At 38.3% G+C, this 24,206-nt stretch overlaps 1 protein-coding gene across 1 annotated transcript in view; it reads left to right on the top strand.

Annotated features, from left to right (window-relative positions):
• HPSE2 (heparanase 2 (inactive)) overlaps positions 1-24,206 on the top strand; it is a 603,312-nt gene that overhangs the window by 429,875 nt on the left and 149,231 nt on the right. Inside the window, exon 7 of the mRNA XM_046654138.1 lies at positions 16,789-16,882. Within this exon, the coding sequence (XP_046510094.1) occupies positions 16,789-16,882 (94 nt within the window). The remainder of the gene's footprint in view (positions 1-16,788; positions 16,883-24,206) is intronic.

The following is a 24,206-nucleotide window of genomic DNA, read 5'->3' as shown; positions in this document are numbered from 1 at the left end:
GATGTGAATTAGAAATCTGATTTTATAATTTTTTAATATAGTTCTTGCACATTTGGATAGATTTACTCCCAAGGACTTACAAGTTTGCTACCACTGTGAATGTTATCTTTTTAATACATTTTCTAATTAGTTCTTTTTAGTATTTGGGAACACTATAGATTTCATATGTTCAACTTTTAAGTAACTACCATGATAAATTTTCTCACTAGTTCTCAAATTTTACCTATAGTTTCTTTTAGCTTTTCTATATACAATCACGTTGCTTGCGAATAATGATAATTTTGTCTCTTCCTTTCTGGTAGTTATGTGCTTACATATTTATTACTTTTCATTTTGATTTTTTTAAACTAGTATAGGACCTTCAGTACAGTGTTAAATGGAAGAGTTGTGGGAGGCATCCTTGTCTGTTCTTGACTTGAATGGGAATGAGTTAATTTCACCATAAAGTATGAATGTTTTCTCTGGGTTTTTGGTAGATAGCCTTTGTTTAGGCCAAGAAGATCTTCTTATCTTCCTGGTCTGTTAAAGAGTTGTTTTATTACCTTTTTTTTAAGTAATGGAAAGTGTCAAATTTTATCCAACTTCTTTTCTGTATCTATCAACATGATCATGTGGTTTTTCTCCTTTAATATGTTAAGATAGTATATTACATGGACAGAGTTTTTGATAGTGGACTATCTTTGTATTTATGGGATAAACTCTATCTAGACTGGAATATTTTTAAATAAATTGCTGGATTCTATTTGCTAATACTTTATTTTAAGGGTTCTTTCCATATTTATAATTGAGATGATTTTATGATTTTGTTTTCTTATACTATTCATTACTGCCTTTAGAATCAGGGCTCTACTACCATCATAAAATGAATTGGGTAGTTTTCCTTCTTTGTCTATTCTTCGCTACAATGTATTTAATATAGAGATTATTTGTTCTTTAAAGATTTTGTTAAACTTGTTTGTAGAGAGCTTCTGGTCTGGCCATGATGGAGTAGTTTGTTTTGGACTGACTCTTCCACCAAAAACAACCCTAAAAGCTGGTCAAATATATAAAATAACCTTTGCAAGGCATTGGAGTATGACCAAAACAGGGAGGCTTGAGGGTCAGGGATCCTTGAAAGAAGGGAAACTCTTAAAGTGAGCTCCATGCCACCATCATCCCTAGATTTTTCCCTAAGGACATTTTCCAGATTATAACCTGGGAGAATAGAGTTTAAGCAGAAACAACATTGTTATTGGGCTAGGGAGACAGTCAGAATTTGAGGCTACCAAAGTGGCTCATTAAAGGGTAAAATCCCAGAGAAAAGCAAAGCACAGAGAAGGAGCCCAAAAATATGAATACAGATTTCCAACAAGTCACTGACTGGCTCCTCAGCTGCACGAACAAGTGGTGAGACTCCTAGAAACCAAGCTGAAAACAGCAGCTGAGAGGCTGTACAAAGATTTCAGCAACCACATGGTGATAGAGACATAGATTAGAACTCAGGTCCTGCCAATGTGTATGCATTTTAGTAAACATCCCCAGCTTCCAGTTGAGACTCTGCAAGGCTTGTTCTCTCCGAGTAATGACCATGCCCTAGAAGTAAAGACAATGTCTCAGGAGTAGGGGCAAATCTGAAATAGATCAAACCTACCAAAGTGATTTGCTGTTATTCTCAGAAGAAAACATAATCTTCTTTGGAAAATGGTAAATCATCCATAGCCTTTAAATGTTTTCTCTCACTGTGTCCAAAATCCAAGTAAAAATTATGAAGCATGCTAAAAAATAGAACTAAGTGTCCAGAAGCTAAGAGAGAAGAAACACACACACATGCATGTACACACACACACACACACACTCTTGCACACTCAGGTGATTCTGGCATTGCAGTTATCAGACAAGGAACTTTAAATAACTCTGATCAATATGTTTATGAAAATGTGAATAAAAGGTGGAAAACAGAATTTTAACAGAGAATTGTAATCTATTTTACAAAAACCAAATGGACAGTCTACAAGTGCAAAAATATCTGAAATTAAGAACTCTCTGGAGAGCAGATAGGATATAGCAAAAAATAGGTTTAATTAACTCATGGACAGGTAAATAGAAAATAGCCTAAGTTAAGCACAGGAAAAAAAAGAATGGTGAAAAATGAGTGTGTGGAACATGTGGGATACAGTCAACTTTTATTATACTTCGAATTGGAGTACCAGAGGGAGAGGAGAGAATGCAACGGAAGCAATATTTAAAGACAGAATGACCAAGAAAATCCCATAGATTCAAGAAGCTCACATCGTCAAAAAGTTCATGTAGAATCACCATAACCTAGCAATTCTACTCCTAGTTATATACCACAAAGAACTGAAAACAGGTATTCTTGAAAACAAAAACTTGTATATGAATTTTCATAGCAACACTATTCACAACAGCCAAAGGTAGAAGCAATCCAAATATGCATGAATGTGTAAACAAAATGTGGTATATCTATACAATGGAAAAATATTGATATGTGATACAACATAGGTGAACTTCAGAAACATTATGCAAAGTGATAGGAGCCCGTCACAAAGGACTATATATTATATGTTCCATTTACATGAAGTACCCAGAATAGCTAAGTCCATAGGGACAGAAAGAAGATTAGTGGTTTATAGGGGATAGAGGAGTGGCCGCTTAATGGGTGTGAGGTTTCCTTTTGGAGTGATGAAAATGTTGTGGAATTAGATAGTGATGATGGTTGCTCAACGTTGTCAATGTACTAAATGCCACTGAATTATACACTTTAAAATGGTTAATTTTATGTTTCACAATTTTGCCTCAATTAAAAAAAGATTTAGAAGAGAAACTCAGCAAATTACAAGAAGGATACATAAAAAGAAAACCACACCTAGATAAATCATAGTCGTACTGCTGGAAAACAAAATTAGCAGTTGAAAAATGTCACTTCATCATCTTCTAGCTTCTATAGTTTGTGTTGATAAGTCAAATGTTAGTAATATGGTCATTCTTTTAAAGGTAATGTCTTTTTTCTTTGGCTGCTTGTAAGATTTTTCACTTGATCTGTACCTCACAGCATAAGCAAAAATATTAATTCAAGAGAGATCACAGGCCTAAATGTGAAAGGCAGAACAGTAAAGCTTCAGAAGAAAACAGAGAATGTTCTCACGACCTTAGAATATGCAAAGATTTCTTAAATAGGACATAAAAATCACTAATCCTGAAAAAAGACTAATTAATTAGACTTTATTTGAATCAAGAATATCTGTTCATTAAATTTAAAAAACAAAGACACCATACAAGAGTGGAAAGGCAAGTCACAAACTGATAGAAGATACTGGCCCTATATATATATAGCTAAAGGTTTGCATCCAGAATATACAAATATTCCTGCCAGTCAGTAGGAAAAGATAGGGAGTTTGATCTTAAAAAGGGCAAAAGACATGAACAGGTGCTTCACAAAATGCCCTGTTTCCTGTATGGAGCAACCCTCTGAGATTTCTTGTGTGAGGTGTAGCCCCCAGTTCCCGCCCTTGAGGCCTATGCTTGATCCAGGTTCTCTTGATTCTGCTCAGTTACCATTCTGATTTTGAATCCCTGTTTATTTCTACTATTTGGAGATTTTCCTCCATTTCCAGTTTAGCTAATATTCTTTGTTTTATTTGTGCAGCATTTCTACATGTTTAAGATTGGAGGGGGGATTTCTAGCATCCACTCAGTCATGTGTGTTTACTTAGAAGTCCAAATTCCATTTTTATGAAGTCAGGTTAGATTAGAGTGGGTGATACAGCCCTGGATTGTTTCTGGATTCATGACTTTATATTACTATAAATCATTGTGGGCACAGTAGGTTAGAAGATTTCACAGAGAAGAAAGCCATTTCGAATAGAAAGCGTGAAATAAAGGAACCTGGAGATTTATACAACTGTTGGAAACCAATATTGGAAGGCAGAGGGTACTTTTAGCACCTTCTTTTTTGGGTGACGTTATTTTGAACACTTGCTCTTTGACACTAGGGACCTGGTGGGTTCTCATTTGTTTTGTATAAGCAAAGGATCTAATAAGTTACAGTGATAAAATGATTCTCAAAGCTTGGATCTACTCACATATCGTATCACCTGGGATGCTGATTAAAAATGTAGATTCAAGGGCTCTACCCAGGGCCAGGGAATCTACATTTAATATACTTTCTGTGATGGTGATTCGTATATTCCAGTGTGAAAATCATTACAGATAGGTACCAGATATATGTGTGTTAGCCCTACCAATAGTCGTTGTATATCAGCTGTGGGAAATCTGGCAGATAATGCTTAATCCAAGAGGATAACTGCTAGTTTTCTAGCTGCAGAGAGTTTCACTTGTTTAGGGCAGCAGGGGAACTAGCAACCAATGGCCTACAGGCCAAATCCAGCCCATCACAGGTTTTTGTATGGCCAGTGAGCCTTACAAAATGCTATTTGCATTTGTAAATGGTTGAAAAAAAATCAAAAGAAGAATAATACTTTGTGACATGTGAAAATTCTATGAAATTCAAATTTTAGTATCTGTTTACAGTTTTATTGGAACACAGCTATGCTTATCAATTTACAAATTGTTTTTGGCTGCTTTTACATTATAATAGCAGAGTTGAGAAGTTGTAACAGAGACCACAGAGCCCCCAAGGCCTAAATTACTTATTATCTATCTCTCTCTCTTTTTTTTTGGTAAGGAAGATTGGCCCTGAGCTAACATCTGTTGCCAATCTACCTGTTTTTTGCTTGAGGAAGATTGCCGCTATGCTAACACCTGTGGCTATCTTCCTCTATTTTGTATGTGGGATCCCACCACAGCATGGTTTGATAAGTGGTGCAAGGTCCACACCCAGGATCCAAAAATTCGAACCCCAGGCTGCTGAAGTAGAGCATGTGAACTTAACCACTATGCCACCGGGCCAGCCCCTTATCTATCCCTTTATAGAAAAAGTTTACAGATCTCTGGGCAAGGCTATATGCTTTCATTGTACTGTGCAGGCCTGTCAATTTCCCCATAACCCCAAGGCTGCCTCCTCTTCTCTTACCTCCCCCACACCCCACCATCCCCACCACAAACACATACACACAGCCTGATTGAATGCCCTGCAATGAAGCCCTGGGCTGTCTTCTTCATTGTGAAAGAAGGAATAAAAACTGCCCTGTTCTCATTCAGAAAGATCCTTTAAGTCTACCTGTGATCTTTGGGGAAATATGTTCTTGAAATATCAGGTAGCTCTGATTACATTAATTTAAACTTACCAACTTTTGGAGCCACTTAGGAGGGCCAATTCTAGCCCCAGGAAAACATAAAAATGTCTAAAAATTCTTAGAAGGGGAAATCCATTTACAACAAGTTAAAGGTTAATGGATTCATGATTCAACCTTAAACTGTATTGTGCCAATAAACATTTGATCTAATGAAGAAAAAAGTGTTTTTAAACTTGATAAGAGAATAGGGCTTCCTGAAGCTTTCCTAGATATTTGATAAAATAAGAGATGAATTTTGTGGAAAAGAAGATGAAGCAGGAAATAAGACTAAAGTTCTTTTCTTTGTTTTGCTTTGTGTATACAGAGGGCTAATACATAGTTTGTGAATTACTGAGTGCTTTTTTTTTACGCAGTTTCTCTTAACCTTCCTTCTGGTCATTTTTCTGTTTAGTGGCAAAATGATAAAAATAAATAAATGAGGAAGAAAGAGTAAATGGAAAATAGGGTTAGAAGTATAAGAAAGCAGTGGGAAAGATTATCACTCTAAAATGTATATCAGCTGGTTTAATTCTCTTGTTAGAGATAGGCTACAAATTTGATTCTATGCTTCCAAGTGGCCAATGCAAAGTGGAAAACAAAATCTAGTGTCTATAAGTCAAAAACTAAACTAATTTTTCATGAGAAACATCACTTTCTTGATACTAAGCCTTGAGATAAATTTTTCTGGTGGATCCTCATAAAAAGTCTGTCATGTGATAACATGGATGCTGTTTTACATGCATTCATGTAATATAGACATGTTTTGTCTATCCTATTCTTTCAAAGACATGGATATAAAATCCCATATTAAGGAAATGGTGTGGTATAGGGATTGAGACAGTGCAAAATAGCAATAGTTTTTCAATCTCATATATATATGAGCGTGTGGAAAATCTAACTCAAATAGGAAACTTATATGAGAGCTTTGGTAAAGTCCTTTTCTTTTACTTTCTCATATGTTGGATATATTCCTGTGTGCATCTGTTGTACAACATCCTATACAAATGCAATTTAATTAATGCCAGCTGAAATATAGAACCCTCATATGTGCAAAAGGGACACCCAATGGTATCATTCCATTCTGTGTCAAAGAGGAGACCTTGAGCATTAGATCTGGAAAAGGCCTTAGAAATCATCTTGGTCAAAAATGTCAAATATGTGGCATATGTGTTTCCATTCCTTACTTCCATTACCATGGCAGACATCACTAATTGATCACATTAATATGCTGATTGATAATACAAAGTAGAGATACGGCTATTTTCAACACAACCCTCAATGCAAGTACTGCCAAAAGATCAGTGTTGAAATGCACAATAAAAATGCTACTATCAGACTTCTGGTTTTAGCCCCAACATGTAAAGAGCTTGGAAGTTGTTACTCTCATTCATTCGACAGGAAAAAGCTGAACAAATTGAAAACTTTTCTTGGACCCATCAGAGAATTGAGATTGTAAAGCAAACTACTACCCTAAAGTCTAGAAAGACAGATGAATCCGAAGAGTCACAACCAAAATGTGCTTGCCTGGAACAGAAAATACTGAAGCCATAAACTGGTAGGAACACTTAAATAGTAATTTTGATGAATTGCAGGAGACTCTTTGTGTACTAGCTGGAGAATGAGAGACTCCTGGAGGCTGTAGTCTTAGGGCCCCCTCCCCTCTTACACTTTTGTGGAATCTAAGAAAAATCCCCTAGTAGCTCTGGCAGGAGGAGGGTAAGAGTAATCATTGTGAAATATGACAAGAGAATTCTCAATAATAAAGGCCAGCTTTCCAAGGGAAAAGACACAACCAGAGCCTTATCCCAGCTGGGGAAGGGCATTCCTCCCGTTCTAACCCCCTCTAGCCTTCCTGTCTCTCCTAAGGGAGGAAAATCTAGACCACTGGAAAAAAATTGTGAAGGTTATAGCCAAAAAAACAGGCCCACTAAAAGACTGAGATTTAATCATAAAGTTATAGAAAACTTTCCTTCTTCTATGCCCAACCACAACACTAGCAAGGTTTTAGTGTAATAATGGCACATTAAAGTTGAAGGTGCTGCAAGACACAGACTTTTTCTGAGGAGGAGTAATTAGGGAAGCCTAAAGTCAAGAGGACACATAAACAAGGGCATTAAAGGAATTTGAAGCCCTAGTACATACAGCTACAACAAACACAAAACACAGCCCAACTCCTAGCCCAAATCCTCACACTGAAGGTCTGTTTATCTCAGTTCCTATTACCCAGTTTAGCATATGTGTTTTCAACAAAAAATTACAAGGTATGCCAAAGGCAAGAAAAAACACAATCTGAACAAACAAAGCCAGCATCAGAACTAGACTGAGATATGACACAGATGTTGGAATTATTAGACAGGGATTTTAAAAATTAGGAGGTTTAATGGGAAAAGTACACAACATGCAATAATAGATGGGTAATTTAAGCAGAGAGATGGAAACTCTACAAAAGAATTAAAGGGAAATGCTAGAAATCAAAAACACTGTAACAGAAATGAGGAATGCATGTGATAGGCTTATCAGTAGACTTGACACAGCTAAGAAACCAGTGAGCTTAAGGATAGGTCAATAGAAATTTCCAAAACGGAAATGCAAAAAGAGAAAAGAATGGAAAAACAAAACAAAACCAGAGCCGAACATCCAAGAACTGTGGGACAGTTTCAAAGTATATAACATACACATTAATTGAAATTCTGGAAGGAGAAGTAAGAGAGAACAGAGCAGAAGAATAATGAAGTAATATTGGCTTGAAGTCATTCAAGTATTGAAGTAACAATGGCTGAAAACTTTCCAAAATTAGTGACAGACACAAAACCATAGATCCCGGAAGCTCAGAGAACACAATGCAGGATAAATACCAAGAAACTACACCTGGGAATATCATATTCAAACTATAGAAAACCAAAGAAAAAGAGAAAACCTTGAAAGAAGCCAGAGCAAAACAACACCTTACCTACAGAGGACAAGGATATGAAGTACAGTGATATGAAGCAATATCTGTGTGAGCAAGGATATGAAGTCTCCTAAGAAACCATACCAACATAAAGAGAATTGAGTGAAATAATTAAAATTGAAAGAAAAAGCTCAGCAACCTAGAGTTGTATATCTGGTGAAATTATCCTTTAAAAATGAAGGATAAATAAAGACTTTCTCACATAAACAAAAACTCAGGGAACTTATCACCAGCAGATCTGCCCTGCAAGAAAGATTGAAAGAAGTTTTTTAGGGAGATGGGAAATGATATTCAAATTCCAATCTAAATAAAGAAAGGAAGAGTGTCAGGGAAGGAGTAAATGAAGGTAAATAAAATCTTCTGTTTTTCTTATTTTTAATTGATCTAAAAGATAGCTGTTAGTTTAAAGTAATAATAGCAAGAATGTATTGAGTTATTATAGCATATGGATAAGTGAAATGAATGATAGCAATATCATAAGAGATGGGAGGGAGAAATTGAGGACAGTATGTTGTAAGATACCTACACTACATGTGAAGTGGTATAGTGTTATTTAAAGGTACATTTAGATAGTTAAAAATATATATTGGAAACTCTAGGGCAGCTACTTAAAAAATTTTAGAAAGAATTGCATCCTAAGAGAGGAAGTAAAATGTAATTATATAAAATGTTCAATTAGAACTAGAGAAACAGGGGCCGGCCCAGTGGCATAGAAGTTAAGTTTGCACCCTCCACTTCGGCAGCCCAGGGTTCTTAGGTTCGGATCCCAGATGCAGACCTAGCTCATCAAGCCAGGCTGTAGTGGCATCCCACATAAAATAGAGGAAGATTGGCACAGGTGTTAGCTCAGGGCCAATCTTCCTCAGACACACACACACACAAAAGAACAAGAGAAACAGAAAAAGAGAGGACAAAAATAGAGAACAAATACAAGGAATAGAAAATACTTACAAACATAGTAGATATTAATCCCAAGTATATCAATTATCACTTTAAATGTGAATGGTCTAAATATGCCAAGTAAAAGAGATTGTCAGAGAGCATAAGAAAACAAGATCCAACTATATGTTGCCTACAAGAAACTGAATTTAAATATAAAGACTCAGATAGGTTAAAAGCAAAGGGATGGAGAAAGATATGCCATGCTAACATGAATCAAAACAAAGCTGGAGCAACTACATTAATTTCAGACAAAGCTAACTTCAGAACAAGGAAAATTATCAGAGATAAAGAGAGTCATTATATAATGATAAAGAGGTCAATTCCCTAAGACATAATAGTCCTAAACATGTATGCACCTAATAACAGGCCATGAAAATACACAAGTCAAAAGCTAACGGAATGCTATTAGCCATCCTTCATTTAGGCTAAGCAACCACCTTGATAGATGAGATGATAAAAGTGGTTAAGTGACTTGCTTAAGGTCACAAGACTAATGACTGGCAGAACACAGGTCTCCTAGTGCCTTGTCTAGATCACAATCCAATAAGGAAAAATTTTCTTTGTACTTGAATACAGAACAAATGAAGTAAGCGTGGTATTTTATAGCTCAGACACTTGGCAGAACAGAGTAGAGAGGGAAGAGTTTTTGGTGTCTGTCACTTAGTACCTACATGATCTCTGGTTTCCTAGTTACTAAATCTCTGTAAGCCATAGTTTTTAATCAGCAAAACAGGGAGTGTTCATGAGATTTAATGAAACACCATAAGTAAAACAGCTAGCAAATAAGAAGGAACTTAATATAAGGTATCTCTCTTCCTCTTTCTCCTTTCTCTGTTCTCCTAGTTAGTTACACTAACTTTATTATGGTTAAGTTAGTTGGGCTATGCTGCTAGAAGCAATTACAATCATATGAAAAGAAGCCAGAGAGAGGATGTGGTAACTGTACAAGCAGTCCACAATTCACAAACACTGAATTAAAAAAAATACTACACATAGATGGTTAGGTTCCCGTAACTTAGACCCTGCCATTCCTATTTTTGATGCCCCTCAATTAGATTTACCATGAAGCTAATGAATTAAGCTTCAAGCCCCTCACTTGCATTGTTTCCTATGAGTGCTGGGAGTAGCTGAGAATTGTAAGATGTTCTAGGTGGTAAGGGAGTGGGTGCAGGTTGCTATCAGGAAGCATTTTGTGTAAGCAATTCTGGTAAGTTGCCTAAAGAGCTCTCAGAAAAAAAGGGACTTGATTCTCTAAGTTTCTGGCAGTTTGCTGTGATTTATTTTGTTGTTCTAAATAAATATTTACTTTTGTACCTAATTTTTTATCTTGTACTTTCTTACAGAGGGCCCCACAAATTGTTTAAATTTCAGACCAAAACACATGGATCCACTCCTGCCCACACTTTTGGTGCCATCACCTGCCACTACTATGAAAATTCCCAGAGGTGCCCTCCTCAGAGCCCACTCCGAAGGCTGGAGCTGCAGCTAGCTTTCCTACCCCTCTCCTTCTCTGATTCCTACAGAGCTCTCCTCTGCACTGCTAGGATCATGGGCCAGCTGTTTGAGTCTCTGCCAGGACACAGTGTCTCTCCATGTACACTGGGTTCATGGGAGAGAATGGTCTGGGCTCAAGGAATTAGGTCTGTGCAAGGAATTAGGAGAGAGAAAAGATCAAGAAAATGGGGTCCTTAGTGCAGCACTTGAGCCTCAGGGCCACCCTTTTAGCTCATTGTGGGTTTGATTATAAGGCACATTAAATGTATTTTTTGAGTACCCATTATTTGCCTGTGGGATTGCCTACAACCCTGACCTTTATTTGTACCATTTTTCTATGATGACACTTTTCCACAGTACAACCTCTGAAATTCCTGAACCACAACCTTTAGTCAGCTGGATGACTCCTGTGTGGATTTGTAGGAGCTAGTTTAAGAAAGCCAAAGAGACATCTGTATTCTGTAGAATCTTTTTTTGTAACAGTTCATTTCATCCAAGCTTTACCTGCCCAAAGTAATTTCAAACACAAGATAGGAAGCTTGACCCGTTGCAAAGAAGATTAAGAATAATGTAGCCTCAGAAAGAAGGCAAGTGTAAAGAAGAATGTGCTCAGCAGGAGCCGGGAGTGAGGGTTTTTGGAGGAAGGGCCAATGTAATTTATAAAGCTGTAGAGAGACTCAAGTCAGTCTCTCCAGTGTTTGGCTCCAAGGTGTCAGAATAGGTTTTATAGGTCAACAGGGTTGTTCTAATGATTATCCAAGCTTCTCCCCCTTCAGTAGGGAAGGCCCCAGTTTTACGGCATTACCTGCCCAGTCAGCAGGCTGGGTGTTAGAATTCTGAGCAGACTACCCCTCCTCTCTGAAAGCAGCAGGCAGCAAAATAGGTCCGGAAATTCCTGAGCAATGGGAAGCCAGCTCTAATGCAATTACCTGAAATAAAAGAAGGGGTCAGATAATAAGGGGCAAAGGTTTTTCCTTTTAAAGTACAGGGCCAGGTAAACAAAACCAGCTGCCTCTGGAGCCAACAAACTCTCTTCATTAAACATTTTAAGAGGCTAATAGGCATAAGTGGCTAATTGTAATATAATCCTAAAAACTAAATGTAGGGGCCTGGAGAAGGGTGGAGAGGGGATGGGGTTAAAACCAGGCTGACAGAGACAGAAAGGAGATGAGACCTGCTCCTTGGCAAAGGATCCCTAAATGGCCAGAATGGAATTGAAATAAGAGTAAGATGATTTGTCCAGGAGTCTCTAACGTTTCTGTCAGTGTCCCTGTAAGATGGGCCTGGGAGTCGCAGCTAGGACAGTTTTAAGTTAATATGCCAGTAGAATAGAATCTGGAATGAGTTTTTAAAATAACTAATTCTGGGAAATTTTATGTGTATTTACTATGAAAAACTCTGGAAGGGTATACAGCAATATGTTAACAAGGGGTCTCTCTAGGTACTGGGCCTATCAGTGATTTCTCATTTCCATATTTTTATTTTGTTAATGTGAATTTTCTAATTTGTCTACAATGAGCACTTATTTCTTTTATAATAAATAAATAAAAGGCAAAAGTTTAAATAAGATGAAAGGTATTAAACTGGAAATAAAATTTAAAACTAAAAAGGGCAAGAGAGTTGGTGAATGAATTGGTAAGTGGTTCCATTTACTTTGTATACTCTGCCATCCTTGCCACCTCCCCAGATGGACGCTTGATATGACTTGCCGATCTAGAGGCCAGCAGAGGAAGGGATGATGGTTGCTGGTATTGAGCCAGACAGGCTATTTGTCCATGCACAAAGGTTTCAGCCTCACTGTGTCTGTAATAGTTCCCAGAAAGGTTATTTCTGCATAGGCTCTCTTGACCTCAGCTTTTAGTTGAACAGCTTGGCTACTTGTAGTATGATCCTAAGATGTTGAAATTTCAAGAGAGCTTGGAGGAGGACTATGATTTACCTAGCAATAAAAATCTAAGTAGTTCTAGAACCAACCATTCTGCCAGGGTTTATGTGGAAGATGCCAAATCACCTCTAATTGATGAATTTCCTTCCTCTCTCCTTTCTTTCCTTCTTTCAAGCCTTCCTTTCCTCTCTGATTTATTTGGGCTTGTGATGCCTTTCTAGCCATTATTAAACTAATAACTCTTGTGGAGAGACTGGTTGGTAGCTGAGAATCATCTTTACCTTTCCAATGAGAAAGGGAGAAAAGCGGAGAGTTGCTCCCAGGTCACTGGACAATCTGTTGGAATCCAGCCTTACTTCCTTTTACCCAGTCTTGGTTAGAAATCACCATCTTCATCATTTTCGCAATTTATTTTTACCAAATGGTTACCACAGGCTACTCTACCTCCTTCATATCCAAATCTAAATGATAAACTGGGTCCCTAATCACAGGCTGCACTATCACAGAACCAAAGCTCTGTAACACGCAGGAAGTTTTCAAACAACCAAATAACCGGGTATTTATTAGACTCATACCTATGGTTAAATTATCCTCTCTCTTAAAAATGATACTGAATTCTGGGGGACCAAAATTCGTATTTCCAAAGTACAATATAAATGTGGGTCTAAGGTTGCAAATGAAAGTTGCTGAAACTTCTTAGTATAATATGAGGATTCCTTTGACATCCAAATGTGAATTTCACTCAGATTGAGGTAATTAAACAGACACCGTGATGGTCAGGCTGGGAAAGGAAAGGACTCTTAGCTGGGCCAAAGGTAGAGGAAATGCCCAGGGCCATATTTGAGAAGCATTTTAAAAGAGTCTCTGACATCTCTTGTTAACTTCTCTTATTCTCTCAGAGAGCTCAGCTACAGCCATGGCTTCATCCATTACTTATAAGCTGGAGAAGACACCCACGTCGACATTTCCTGCCTCAATTTTTCTCTGCACCTCCTTCTCATATTTACAACTACCCATTGTGTATTTCCTCTTTGATATTCTCTGTGTCCTTAATATCGCAAACAGAATCATTCATCTGCTTTGAGAAAGCTAAACCCTAGTCTGACGTACCCTTGGCACCTGTGTTCTCCAAGACATTTTCTTTTATAACCTCAGTGTCATCATTGATTTCCTTCCTCTTACGCTCTTCAGAAGCTTTATTAGTTCTTCCTTCACAGCCTCTCACTTTTACTTCTTTCCATGACCTCCCTTACTTAGACCCAGATTCCTTCTGCCTGCACTAATGAGATAAGATAACCTCATCACACTAGTTTCCTGCTTGAAGCTCTCCCCTGTTCCAATCTAATACACAGCCCACAGGAATAGCCTGAGACCAACTGGGAATGATTGAATCTAGTTTATTAGATTAAAAGTGGGACCAAGAATAGGCTCTAAAAAGCTTAAGCCAAAGTTTTTACTGGAATTTGTCCCCAATGTGTTATGTGAAAGAGAAATTGGACTATTTCTGGGTCTAAGAAAACAGCCATTGAGTGGTCAGTAAGAGGGAGCAAATTTTAGACCGATATTAGAAGTACCTTTCACCGATTCAAGCTATGGTACAGTGGAACAGTACTAGGATTTTATGAACATCGGTTCCCTGTCCTAGAAAATCACTTCTCAGGGATGTTGTAGCAAGCTTACATGCTTAAGACTCCATGACCATTAAGGTCTTTTCAGACTCCATATTTTTGCAACATCATCACAGCCCTTTCCATCCCTCCCTCTGCCTCCCGCCTACTGGGAATCCAGAGTCTGTTCTTGCTGCTCCATACATCCCTCATTCCAAATTCTATCATGGATAAACACTCTCCTTCTCCAGCCAGATGCTCTCCCATTCACCCCATTCTGCAGCTTTTCAGTCTAAGTTGGTGCTACCTTGGGCCCTTACCTAACCTGGAGGGTAGATTTTGTTATTGAAAACCTTTTATGTGCCAAGTTCTATGTCAAGCATTTTCCCTTATTTGATCAGTACAGTAACCCTATGAAAATACCATAGATTTGAGCTTTTTTTAAAACCCATTTTAAAGGAGAAACCCAACATCATATAGGTAGTAAGTGGCAAAGATGGGATTGAACTGAGGTTTTCTAACTCCAAGTTCTGCGCACTTGAAAAAAGGGACAAAAGGAAGGAGGAGAAGAGTGAAGGGACCCTCCACCCTGGGCCATGGATTGTGTGGGATAGGGAGGGTGTCCACAGGGAATCCTACATATTGAAAAAGTACATCTGGCATTTTTATCTCAATAAGTATTAAACAAAATATGTTGCCAGCAAAAATCATAAACACTGATGTTTAAAATAGTTACTGGGAGCTAACAAAGAGAAAAGAGGAAACTATAATATATTTAATTAAAACATGAAAGAACACTAATTACAGTGTATTTTTATCATATGCCTAGTTATCATGTCATATAGTAACTAGTATTCATGTTAAATGTGTGTTAGATTAACATTACATAAGTTATTTTTCATTTTAACACTACTCTGTTCTAATATGCCCAGCATTCACCTAGTATGCCATCTAACCACAGCTTTAAATAAAATCAGAGGAGCTAGCGGTGACGTACTAAAAGAAAGAGGTTGTGAGGTCATGGACATGCCCAGCACTGTGTGTTGCACATAATAAATGTTTATTAAATCTGAGCCTAGCATCTATACCAGGAATGAGGTGAAAGGTCATGTCATTGTCTTGTGTTATTCTCTAATATAAGTAACCACCTCAGATTTTGAAAAGCTGTACCCTTTGACACAGCAGTCCCACGTTTAGGATTCTATACTCATACAAAAATTAATTCATCAGTCCCCTATTGTTTATGACCCTATCTTTATGAGCTGAAAATTAGAGAAATTAGAACAGAGCCAAGAGCTATTGAGTGCCTACTGTGTGCCAGACACTTTAGGTTTGTTACCTGTTTAATCTTCAATTAACCTTAAGAAGTAAATATGTTTTCTCTAAGAATAAGAAAACGGAGGCCCATAGAGGCCAAGTAATGTGCCAAAGATCATAAAGGTAGTAGATACCTAACTTGGAATTTGAACTCAGATATCTCTGGATCCAAACAAAACCCATGCTCTTTCCTGTATACCAATGATTTAAACATTAGATTCTGTGGAAATGTCTGAGGTGGTGAGGGAGGTTAAGGGGAAGGGCTGAGTAGGGGGAACTCCTCTCCCACCTCACTTCAACCAGAGCACCTGCTTAAAATTTTTAACCATTCTACTACATTACATATTGGTGTGGGAATTTAACGTTAAAAAGAATTTTCATGCGTTTCTGTAATATGTACTAGTAGGTTGATGTCTTATTAAAAATGAAAGGAATTAGCCATCAGCCAAGGAGATCTAAGTGGGTTGGAAAAGGCACCCAAGAGTTATAAGCATTGATTTAAATTAAATTGATTTAGTTCAGAATTTTGCAAAGATGGAGGTGGGGAGGTTTGAGATGATGAAGGTCATCTGACCCTGGGCCAGTCTCAGCTTAGTCTTCAGAGTAAGGATTTACAAAGAGGGTCTCCACCAAGCTGGATGGACCTGTTTCCATCAAATGTTCACAACATACTATCAGCACAGCTTAACGTTTCACTTAAGCTGCCTAACAAAACCTGGACACCACCACACCAATGTGTGCCAAACTTGTTACATTTTAGGAGAGGGCTCTTGGACTTTAATCTGCCTGACTTATGTGTTTGTTTATTCATTTATCCATTCATTTATTCTGGAGATGGTAGGAGACGGTTGACTATAAGGTATTTTGCCCAGGGAACTTGCTGCACTAGATCAGATTTTTGTGGTTAGTATTTGCTTTCTTATTTAAAGTGTGGAAACCTACCGATGTGTTTGAGTATTCTTTCAAACCTCTCACACACCCTTTATTACTTTAAGGTGGGGGTAGAGATGATATGGGATGGGTGTTAAATTACTTTCCTTAGGGGAAAAAAGTAAGCTTTTCCCCATTACCCAATTTGTGTTATGGATTCCTGTCAGTTCCTATAGAGCAACCAATGCAGTTTCATGTGAGGAAAGTTGGAAAAAAACTCACAATATTAGCCCACGAATGGAGGTGGAAATGAAGAAGATAAAAAGTATATTATTTGTTTGATAATTACTCAAGGTCAAAACTTTTCAGGATATAAGAGCCCAAGTGAACCCTGGCCTGTTTACTCAGGCAACAGAGACCTCTGGCTAGAGAAGTATATTTGTAGTCTCCTGCTCAAAATTTTATCTGATTCTTATTTTATTTTTATTCCAGTTGCTACATTGATGGCCGGGTGGTCAAAGTGATGGACTTCCTGAAAACTCGCCTGTTAGACACACTCTCTGACCAGATTAGGAAAATTCAGAAAGTGAGTAAAAGTCTTCTGGGAAGAAGATGAGTGAGTTTTGGGGTAAAGCAAGAAAAAGGCTACTGGATCCCAGCTGAACGTCAGCACTGTGGGAACCAGGGAAGAAAAACAGTACAGTCCAGATTCCTAAGGTCTGGACCTCCCTCTCACTCGATGATTGTTGTTTATTGTTTTTCAAATTGAGAAAGGTTTGAGTGTGCCATATCAAGGTTTAAACACCTCTCTATTTCAATAACAGATAGTTCCTAATAGTTTGCTTCTAAATTGTGAGTTTCTTAAAGGAAGGATAGGTTTATTTTCTTTTTGCAGAGGTTTATTTTGAGTTAGTTTAAGGAGGAATGATTACATTTATTTAGTGAAATTCTGAGCCATATTTACGCTATTCCTAGGTGTCTTAGAATCAGCCAAGTAACATCTTAGTTTTATAGAGATGTGGGGGAAGCTATATTATATTAAGCAATTGCATGTAGATTCTATTAGCAAGACAGCTTTGGTCAACAGTTCTTAAATTTGAGTACAATCAAAATCACCAGAGCTTGCTTGTAAAGTTTCCAATCTCACTCCTGATGTTTCTGATCTGAGTGGATCCCAGACATCTCTGTTTTTAATAGTCATCTGTCAAGGTGATTCTACCCAATGCAGATCACATCTTGAAATACACTGGAATCTAATTCTGAATTGTGAAGATCTTATGTCTACAATTTTCATCTACCTCTACAAAATGGTGATACATCTTTTCTTGCCTCGTTAGGCCCTTTTCCAGGGACTGGGGATCTTCTGAACACTCAACGATCTCTTGAGCAGATTAAAGAAGTCTTTGCAGAAAAATAGCAACAACCCCCATTAATATGGGATGAATGGGTAAATGAATGGAAGATGAATGAATGACTCATGTATAAAATTAGCTGTGAAAGAAAATCCTATTTGGAGCAATCATAGAAAAGCCCTTTTGATTGCTCAAGGGGAAGTCTGTACACCTTTTTGTATTGCTACCTATGTAATGCTCAGATCACAGATAGCCTTTTGAATCCTCTTGTTCTCAAAGGGTTTTGGAGGCTGGGAAGTTTCAGGAATTCTGGACTCCTGCATCCCAGTCCAATCCTCTGGGGATCAAGTGCATTGGCCAGCACCCTTATTTGTCACTGTCTTCTACTAGGCCAAGCCTAGGAGATCTAAATGATTTGAAATATCTCTGCCAGTCTCTGTTTTACATGTATTTAGTTTTTAATGTTTAAATATTTAATCTTTACTGAGCCCTTGGCAGGTACCAGGCAAAGTGCCAGGTGCTAGGATACAAAATGGGATAAGACATCGTCTCTGCCCTCGAGGAACTCACAGTTTTAAGGTTTAACACTTACTTTGAGCAGGTTGAAAAATGTAGTACCTAATACAGTAGAATGTGTCAACCTATTGAACACTATGGTTTTCTAATCACATTAGGCTAATCGATATTAGATATTGATCTCTAAAAAGAGGGGAGAATTTCCTTCACTCATTCATTCAAAAGATATTTTTTGAGTGCTTACTATGTTCTAGGCATTATTCTAAGTGTTTGTATTACAACAGTGTACAAGATAGACAAGTTTCTATATTTTTGGCTTTTCCAGTTTTGAGTCCAATGACCTAATCAAAGGGTTGTCATTGGAAGTAAAATGCCTAGTGCTAACATGGCACTGAGAGTGAAGGCTCTTTCTGTGGTCATGTAATTATATAAGTAGATATAAATATATAAGAGTTCTAGGTCAGAACTGAGACAAAGGTGTTGGGAGTTAGGTTCTTCCCTTTCTCGCCACTACCTTTCACCCTCCACACTGCATACTCCTTAACCATCTCAGGATGTTCAAAGACTGAAACACGGGAGCTAAGTAAGTGATCAGTAAGCTAAGCTTACCTCCTAATTTGTCCAGGGCTCAAGAAACTTAAGGAGAAAGGTTCAAACCCTGTGTACAGTTGAGATTCAGACCTTTAAAAACATGTCTGATGGATCTGCCCAGGGAGGGCCAAGTGTGATTGCAGGGAGGAGCAGTGGAGCCTCTAAGAGAAATGACCTATATACAGAAGGCTTCTGGGAGGGGGCCTCGGGGGGGCGGTGCTAGACTTAGTAGTAGGGCCTGGAGTCATCTTTTGGCTATTGCAAACAGAACATGCCCAGGGGTCCCCTCAGGGCTAGGTTCTTGTTCTGATTATATCTTACTGTGCAGCAAATTACCCCAAAACTTACTGGCATAAAACAACCATTCATTATGCCTGTGGAGTCTGTGGGTCAGGAATCCCTGCAGGGCACTGCGGAGATGGTTTGCCTTTGCTTCATGATGTCTGAAGCGTCAGCTAGAAAACTCCAAGGCCGGGGTGACTTAAAGGCTGGCAACTGGAATTATCAGAAGGCTTGTTCACTCACATGTCTGAAAGCTGATGGCAGCTGTCAGCTGTGGGACTGATAACTGGAATACATACGTATGTTCTCCATATAGCCTGGGCTTCCCCCTATGGTTCTGAAGCCAGACGCCCAAGAGAGAGGCAGGTGGAAACTGTACACCTTTTCTAACCTACCCTCAGAGGTCCCAGGGCATCACTTCAACAATGGTCTATTCATCCAAACAGTCACCAAGACCACTGGAGATTTGAGAGGAGAGGAAATAAATTCCTCTCAATGGCGGAGTGGCAAGATTCTGGAAGAATGTATAGGACCAAAAATATTTTGGCAGTCATTTTTGGAAAATACTATCTGCCACAGTTCCATCCTCCTTGTATCATTTAGTAGCCCTTCAGTCATTTCCCTAAGTAGTTTTCTTTTTCCAACTCTCTTTTACAAAGCTCTTGCCAGATTATTGCCTTAAGTGGATATCTGCCGGAGGTGTTGCTGGATCACAGATTCCCTGAGATTTGATTCATGAGATAGACTTTCCATTGGCTCAACAGCCTGGACTCACTTCTTAGGGGCTCCAGGATGAGAGTGTCTCACCACAGCCCAGGATGTACTAGTTCCTGGTCTGCCCTGGGGAGATGAGGGCTGGGAAACCGGAGAAGGGTCACCATGCTTTGCCATTTGAAAAGTTGCTTTGGCTGTTTCTGAAGTCCCCTGTGGGAGGAAGAGGGGGTGTGGGGAATTAGAGTCTAAGGTACAAACTGCGGCAGAGTGACCAAACTTCTTTCCTGCAAACCCTCAAAACCAGTTTGGAGATAGGCCAATTAAGATTTTAATAAGAATATATACTTGGAATCCTCATACAAAAGCTAGAAATGGAATCTTTGTTTCTTCTTTATTATGGGATGTTCAAGGAAATCCTACTGACCCTCCTTAGGCCCACAATGAGGGGTAAAGGGCACATTTCCTACCAAAATGGATTCATGTGGGAGTGGTTAGATAAATCAGTGGTCAGGCTATTTGAATAAGGGATAGAATACAGGATTTGAAGTCTGATGGCTTGGGTTGGAGCCCAGGCTTAGCTGTGTGACTTTGGGCCATTGACTTAGTTTCTCTGATTTTGTTTCTTCATCTATAAAATGAGGATGCTAAGAATACTAGCCTCCTTCCCTTGTAGGGAGATTAGGAAGGTCATGTGAGGCCTTGTTTTATTAATTGCTATTGAATGCTAGCTTTTATTGCTACTATTACTTGTTTCAATTTATTATAGTTATTTTTAATAATAATTTATGTGACTGGAGAAGCTTCATATTACCTTTCTCCTCAAGTTGTTCTTTGCTCTTTTCCTCCTTCCTGTTTGTTTGAACCCTGGAGAATATGATAGGTGATATTTTTGGCACCTGAAAGGCAATGATTCAATTGTTCAAAACAGATGTGGTTTCCAAATTTAGAATGCCACTTATAGAAGAATTCTTAGTTTTCTGAGCAATAGGTGAATTCTAGTTATATGAAAATCTACATGATGCATTTGAACACCAAACAGACAATGTTTGGACAACCTCCTCCTTTGGATGATCCACACACTCTCTCCCTTCCATTAGAATGAGGGTAATCCACTGTATTTTGGGGGATGAGTCAAGGGAAAGGTTGACAGTCTACCAATGCAGGCAAGAGTAAGATGGGAAAATGATAGATGTTTAGGATACAGCACTGATGGTATAGTATGGATAGCTGGGCTCACTCCAAAACAATGACATAAAAACCAAGAAGAACCACTCTGGCTTAAGTCACTCAGACTCCATGATTTGCGTCTTCATCTCCTGGAGGAATCCGAGGAGGAAATAACTTCTTGGTATTATTTTCAGCAAATCAATAAGTACAGGAAAGAGCTGGTGAAATCCCAGCTCCAAAAGAACTGTCCAAAAGTACTGTCGATATGATTGCAATTTGAATACTAAATAAATTGGACAATTGTCTTCCCTAATATTTGAAAAGTTTCTTCATCCCTCCGCTCCTTTTTCTTCCCTCCGTTTCTTCCCTTCAACAGTTTCTTCAACTGTTTATAACATTCTTAGTATTTTCAAGACCCCTGGTGATAAAATGGTGAGCAAGTCTGACGTGGTGGTTATCCTCATAGACCTTATGGTCCAGTTGGAAAATAGTTAACAAAGCAAGCAATGATAATAAGATGCGATGACTCCTATAAGAGGGGACATATAGAGTGCTACGGGAGCTCATAGTGGAAAGTATCTACTTTAGTGTGTAAAGGAAGGGAAATCAGGGAAGTCTTCCCAGAGGAAGTGACGTTTAGGCTAACACCTAAAGGAAAGAAACCTGCTAATTTATACAGTTTTTCTTAGAGTGTGATCAGAACACTACTGGTAGTCTCGTGTGTATTGTGGAGGGAATAGATTATATGGTTCATAATATGACCATGATCATTCTTTTGTTATCATCATTGCTTATAAGTGCTAATGGTATTTAATAAAGAGTAACTGTTCTGAGGTCAAAATAAGTGCAGTGACATTATATAACTTCTTCCACTATATCTTAGTTGCAGGGCCATGGAAGTAGGTAAGGCAGAAGGATATTTAATCCTTTGATGTAATTAATAGATCAAACAAGAAACTTTTGTTCTCAACCAACCTTCTGATTTACCCACTTATTTGAGTCTCTTGGAATATCAGAAGAGAAGGGGGTAAAAAAAAATAATAGTTATTCTTTCTTCTCTTTTTTGTAAGATTGACTTTTTCCTTTCACATGGTGGGTACAAAGTATATCTGATGTTATGATATGAAATTGTGCCCCTATATTTTCAAGTATTATCACTTAAAATGACCACAGTGATCTGTACATCTCTCCATGGTGACTGTTCATCCATCCCCTAGTGGTGCTAAGCCTGGGTCAGCCATTGCTGAGGTCATTAGTCAGAAACACCTGGGTGTGCATCTTAGCTCAATAACAGTTGTTCTTAAGGATCATATAATAATGAAAAGCACAACTAAAGGAACGAGGACAATGATAATGTTAACCTTCTTGAATGAAAAAACTGGAAAATGAGAACATATTACCAGGGTGCGAACAATAGTTTCACCAAAAACAATAATGCCTATCACTTGGCAGTTGCTCAATAAACACCTGCCAAGTGGAAGGAGGCAGGCAGTGAGGCGAGAGTGAATGAGCAGAGTGATAGTGGAAGAAGTATGAAAGAAGTAAAGTAACGTCTTTTTTTCGTTCACATTTAGACCTGCTGGCTCTGCTGTTCATGTGCAGAAGAACCCAAACTGCTACTAACTTTGTAGCATAGTATTGAGTAGACAGAAATTGATTTAGGCAGCCATAAAGGGGCTATGCTTACATGTGGGTATAGTAGGAAGAGTATCTCTGGGTATGTGTTTAGAGGTGAAAGAAAGGTCTCTTTGTGGCTCAAAATAACATTTCAGTCTGTTTGCTAATGCCAGATTTTTCATTTGACAAACATAACCTTTCATTTTACATTAGGAGGAATATGCAAAATGTAAACAACCTGAGAAGAGGTAAACTACATTGGTTTAAATTCACACTAAGGTGTTGATATCAAATAGAAGGTCCTTTCCAAGAGCAGGTTTTGATGGAGTGGAAGAGAAACACAGGCCAAAGAAGTACTCAAGAGATGCAGAGAATCCTAAATACAAACTATGTCACACTCGTACCTTGGGTGACATCCATGAGTGATTCTGAGTTTTATGGGCCTGAAGCTTATACAATGGAGGCTCTTTAAGAAAAACAAAACAAAACAAATTTTTACATTTTAGAAATATATCTCACCTTATGAGGCCCTTCTCAGGACATTAGTAGAAGCCTGTGAAAGTGGGGAGCTGGAATTTTAAGCTTCATGTGGTTCCCAGTAAATTATCCTCTGTGACTCCACTTGGCTGTGCATCTGCAAATGAGAGATTATGACCCAAGGGAAACTTTGGCTCTTCTCCTTCCTATCCAAGACACCAATGATAAATAGGGGAATCTAACTGGAAAGGTATATTTACCACAAAAGAACCCCAAAGTGTCAGTCATTGTCATTCTCTGAACTGTATTTCCTTGCTTCTTAAATACAAATAATTATAAAATGCACCATCAGTTTAATAACAGCTGGGAGAAGGGAGCAAACAGCTGGTAAGTTTCTTTTTATGTTGATTATGAAAAACATTCTGATTTCAAAACCATTAAAATGTGAAAAATACATCATTAACTTACAGAAATATAGTAATTGTGTTACCTTTTAGGTTACAAATACCACTTATTGAGTACATCATATATTACTAACCCATTGAAGAAACTTGTAATTTACTCAAGGTCACACTTGCTAAGTAGTAAAATTAGAATTCAAACCCAGGCCCACCTAACTCCAGAGCCCACACTCTTATCCAATACACTGTTCTGCATCTCCCATACTTGTTAATCATTTATTTTATAACCCATGTAACATTTATATTCCTAACCACCCAGGATTAGGAAGGCTTAAGAATACTGAATGTCCGTGGTGAAAGAACATCAAATTGACCCCTAATCAGTTGATATGATCTAGGGTGGGTATCCTAGAAGTGCAGGTTGAATGAAAGTTGGGTACCACAATATTTGGTAATATCTAATATCGTCACAATATTAGATACTGAGAGAGAACAAGGCTTTTCAGGGAGTGATTTGCATTCATTCAGTAGACTCCCTTCATATGTTTCATGTGCACAGGCTTTTGGTGAATGTATAGTGAGGCCCTCTTATATGCAAAGCAATGACTATGTGAAGGTATGTGCTGCTCGTGGACACTTAGAGGAATGGCCTTGGGAACAAGTTGCCATTTGGGGCAAAAACTTCTTCAGGAGGAAGAGGCAACTTGGGGTGACCTTCCAATGTTTCCACATGGAAGTGGGGGGATTATAAGGTTTGTCCTGAACAAGAGAAAATTACCTCTGAGGCTGGTGG

This window comes from Equus quagga, chromosome 2 (genome assembly GCF_021613505.1).
Source record: "Equus quagga isolate Etosha38 chromosome 2, UCLA_HA_Equagga_1.0, whole genome shotgun sequence".
Classification (NCBI taxonomy): domain Eukaryota; kingdom Metazoa; phylum Chordata; class Mammalia; order Perissodactyla; family Equidae; genus Equus; species Equus quagga.
This window is presented reverse-complemented; position numbering and strand designations above follow the sequence as displayed.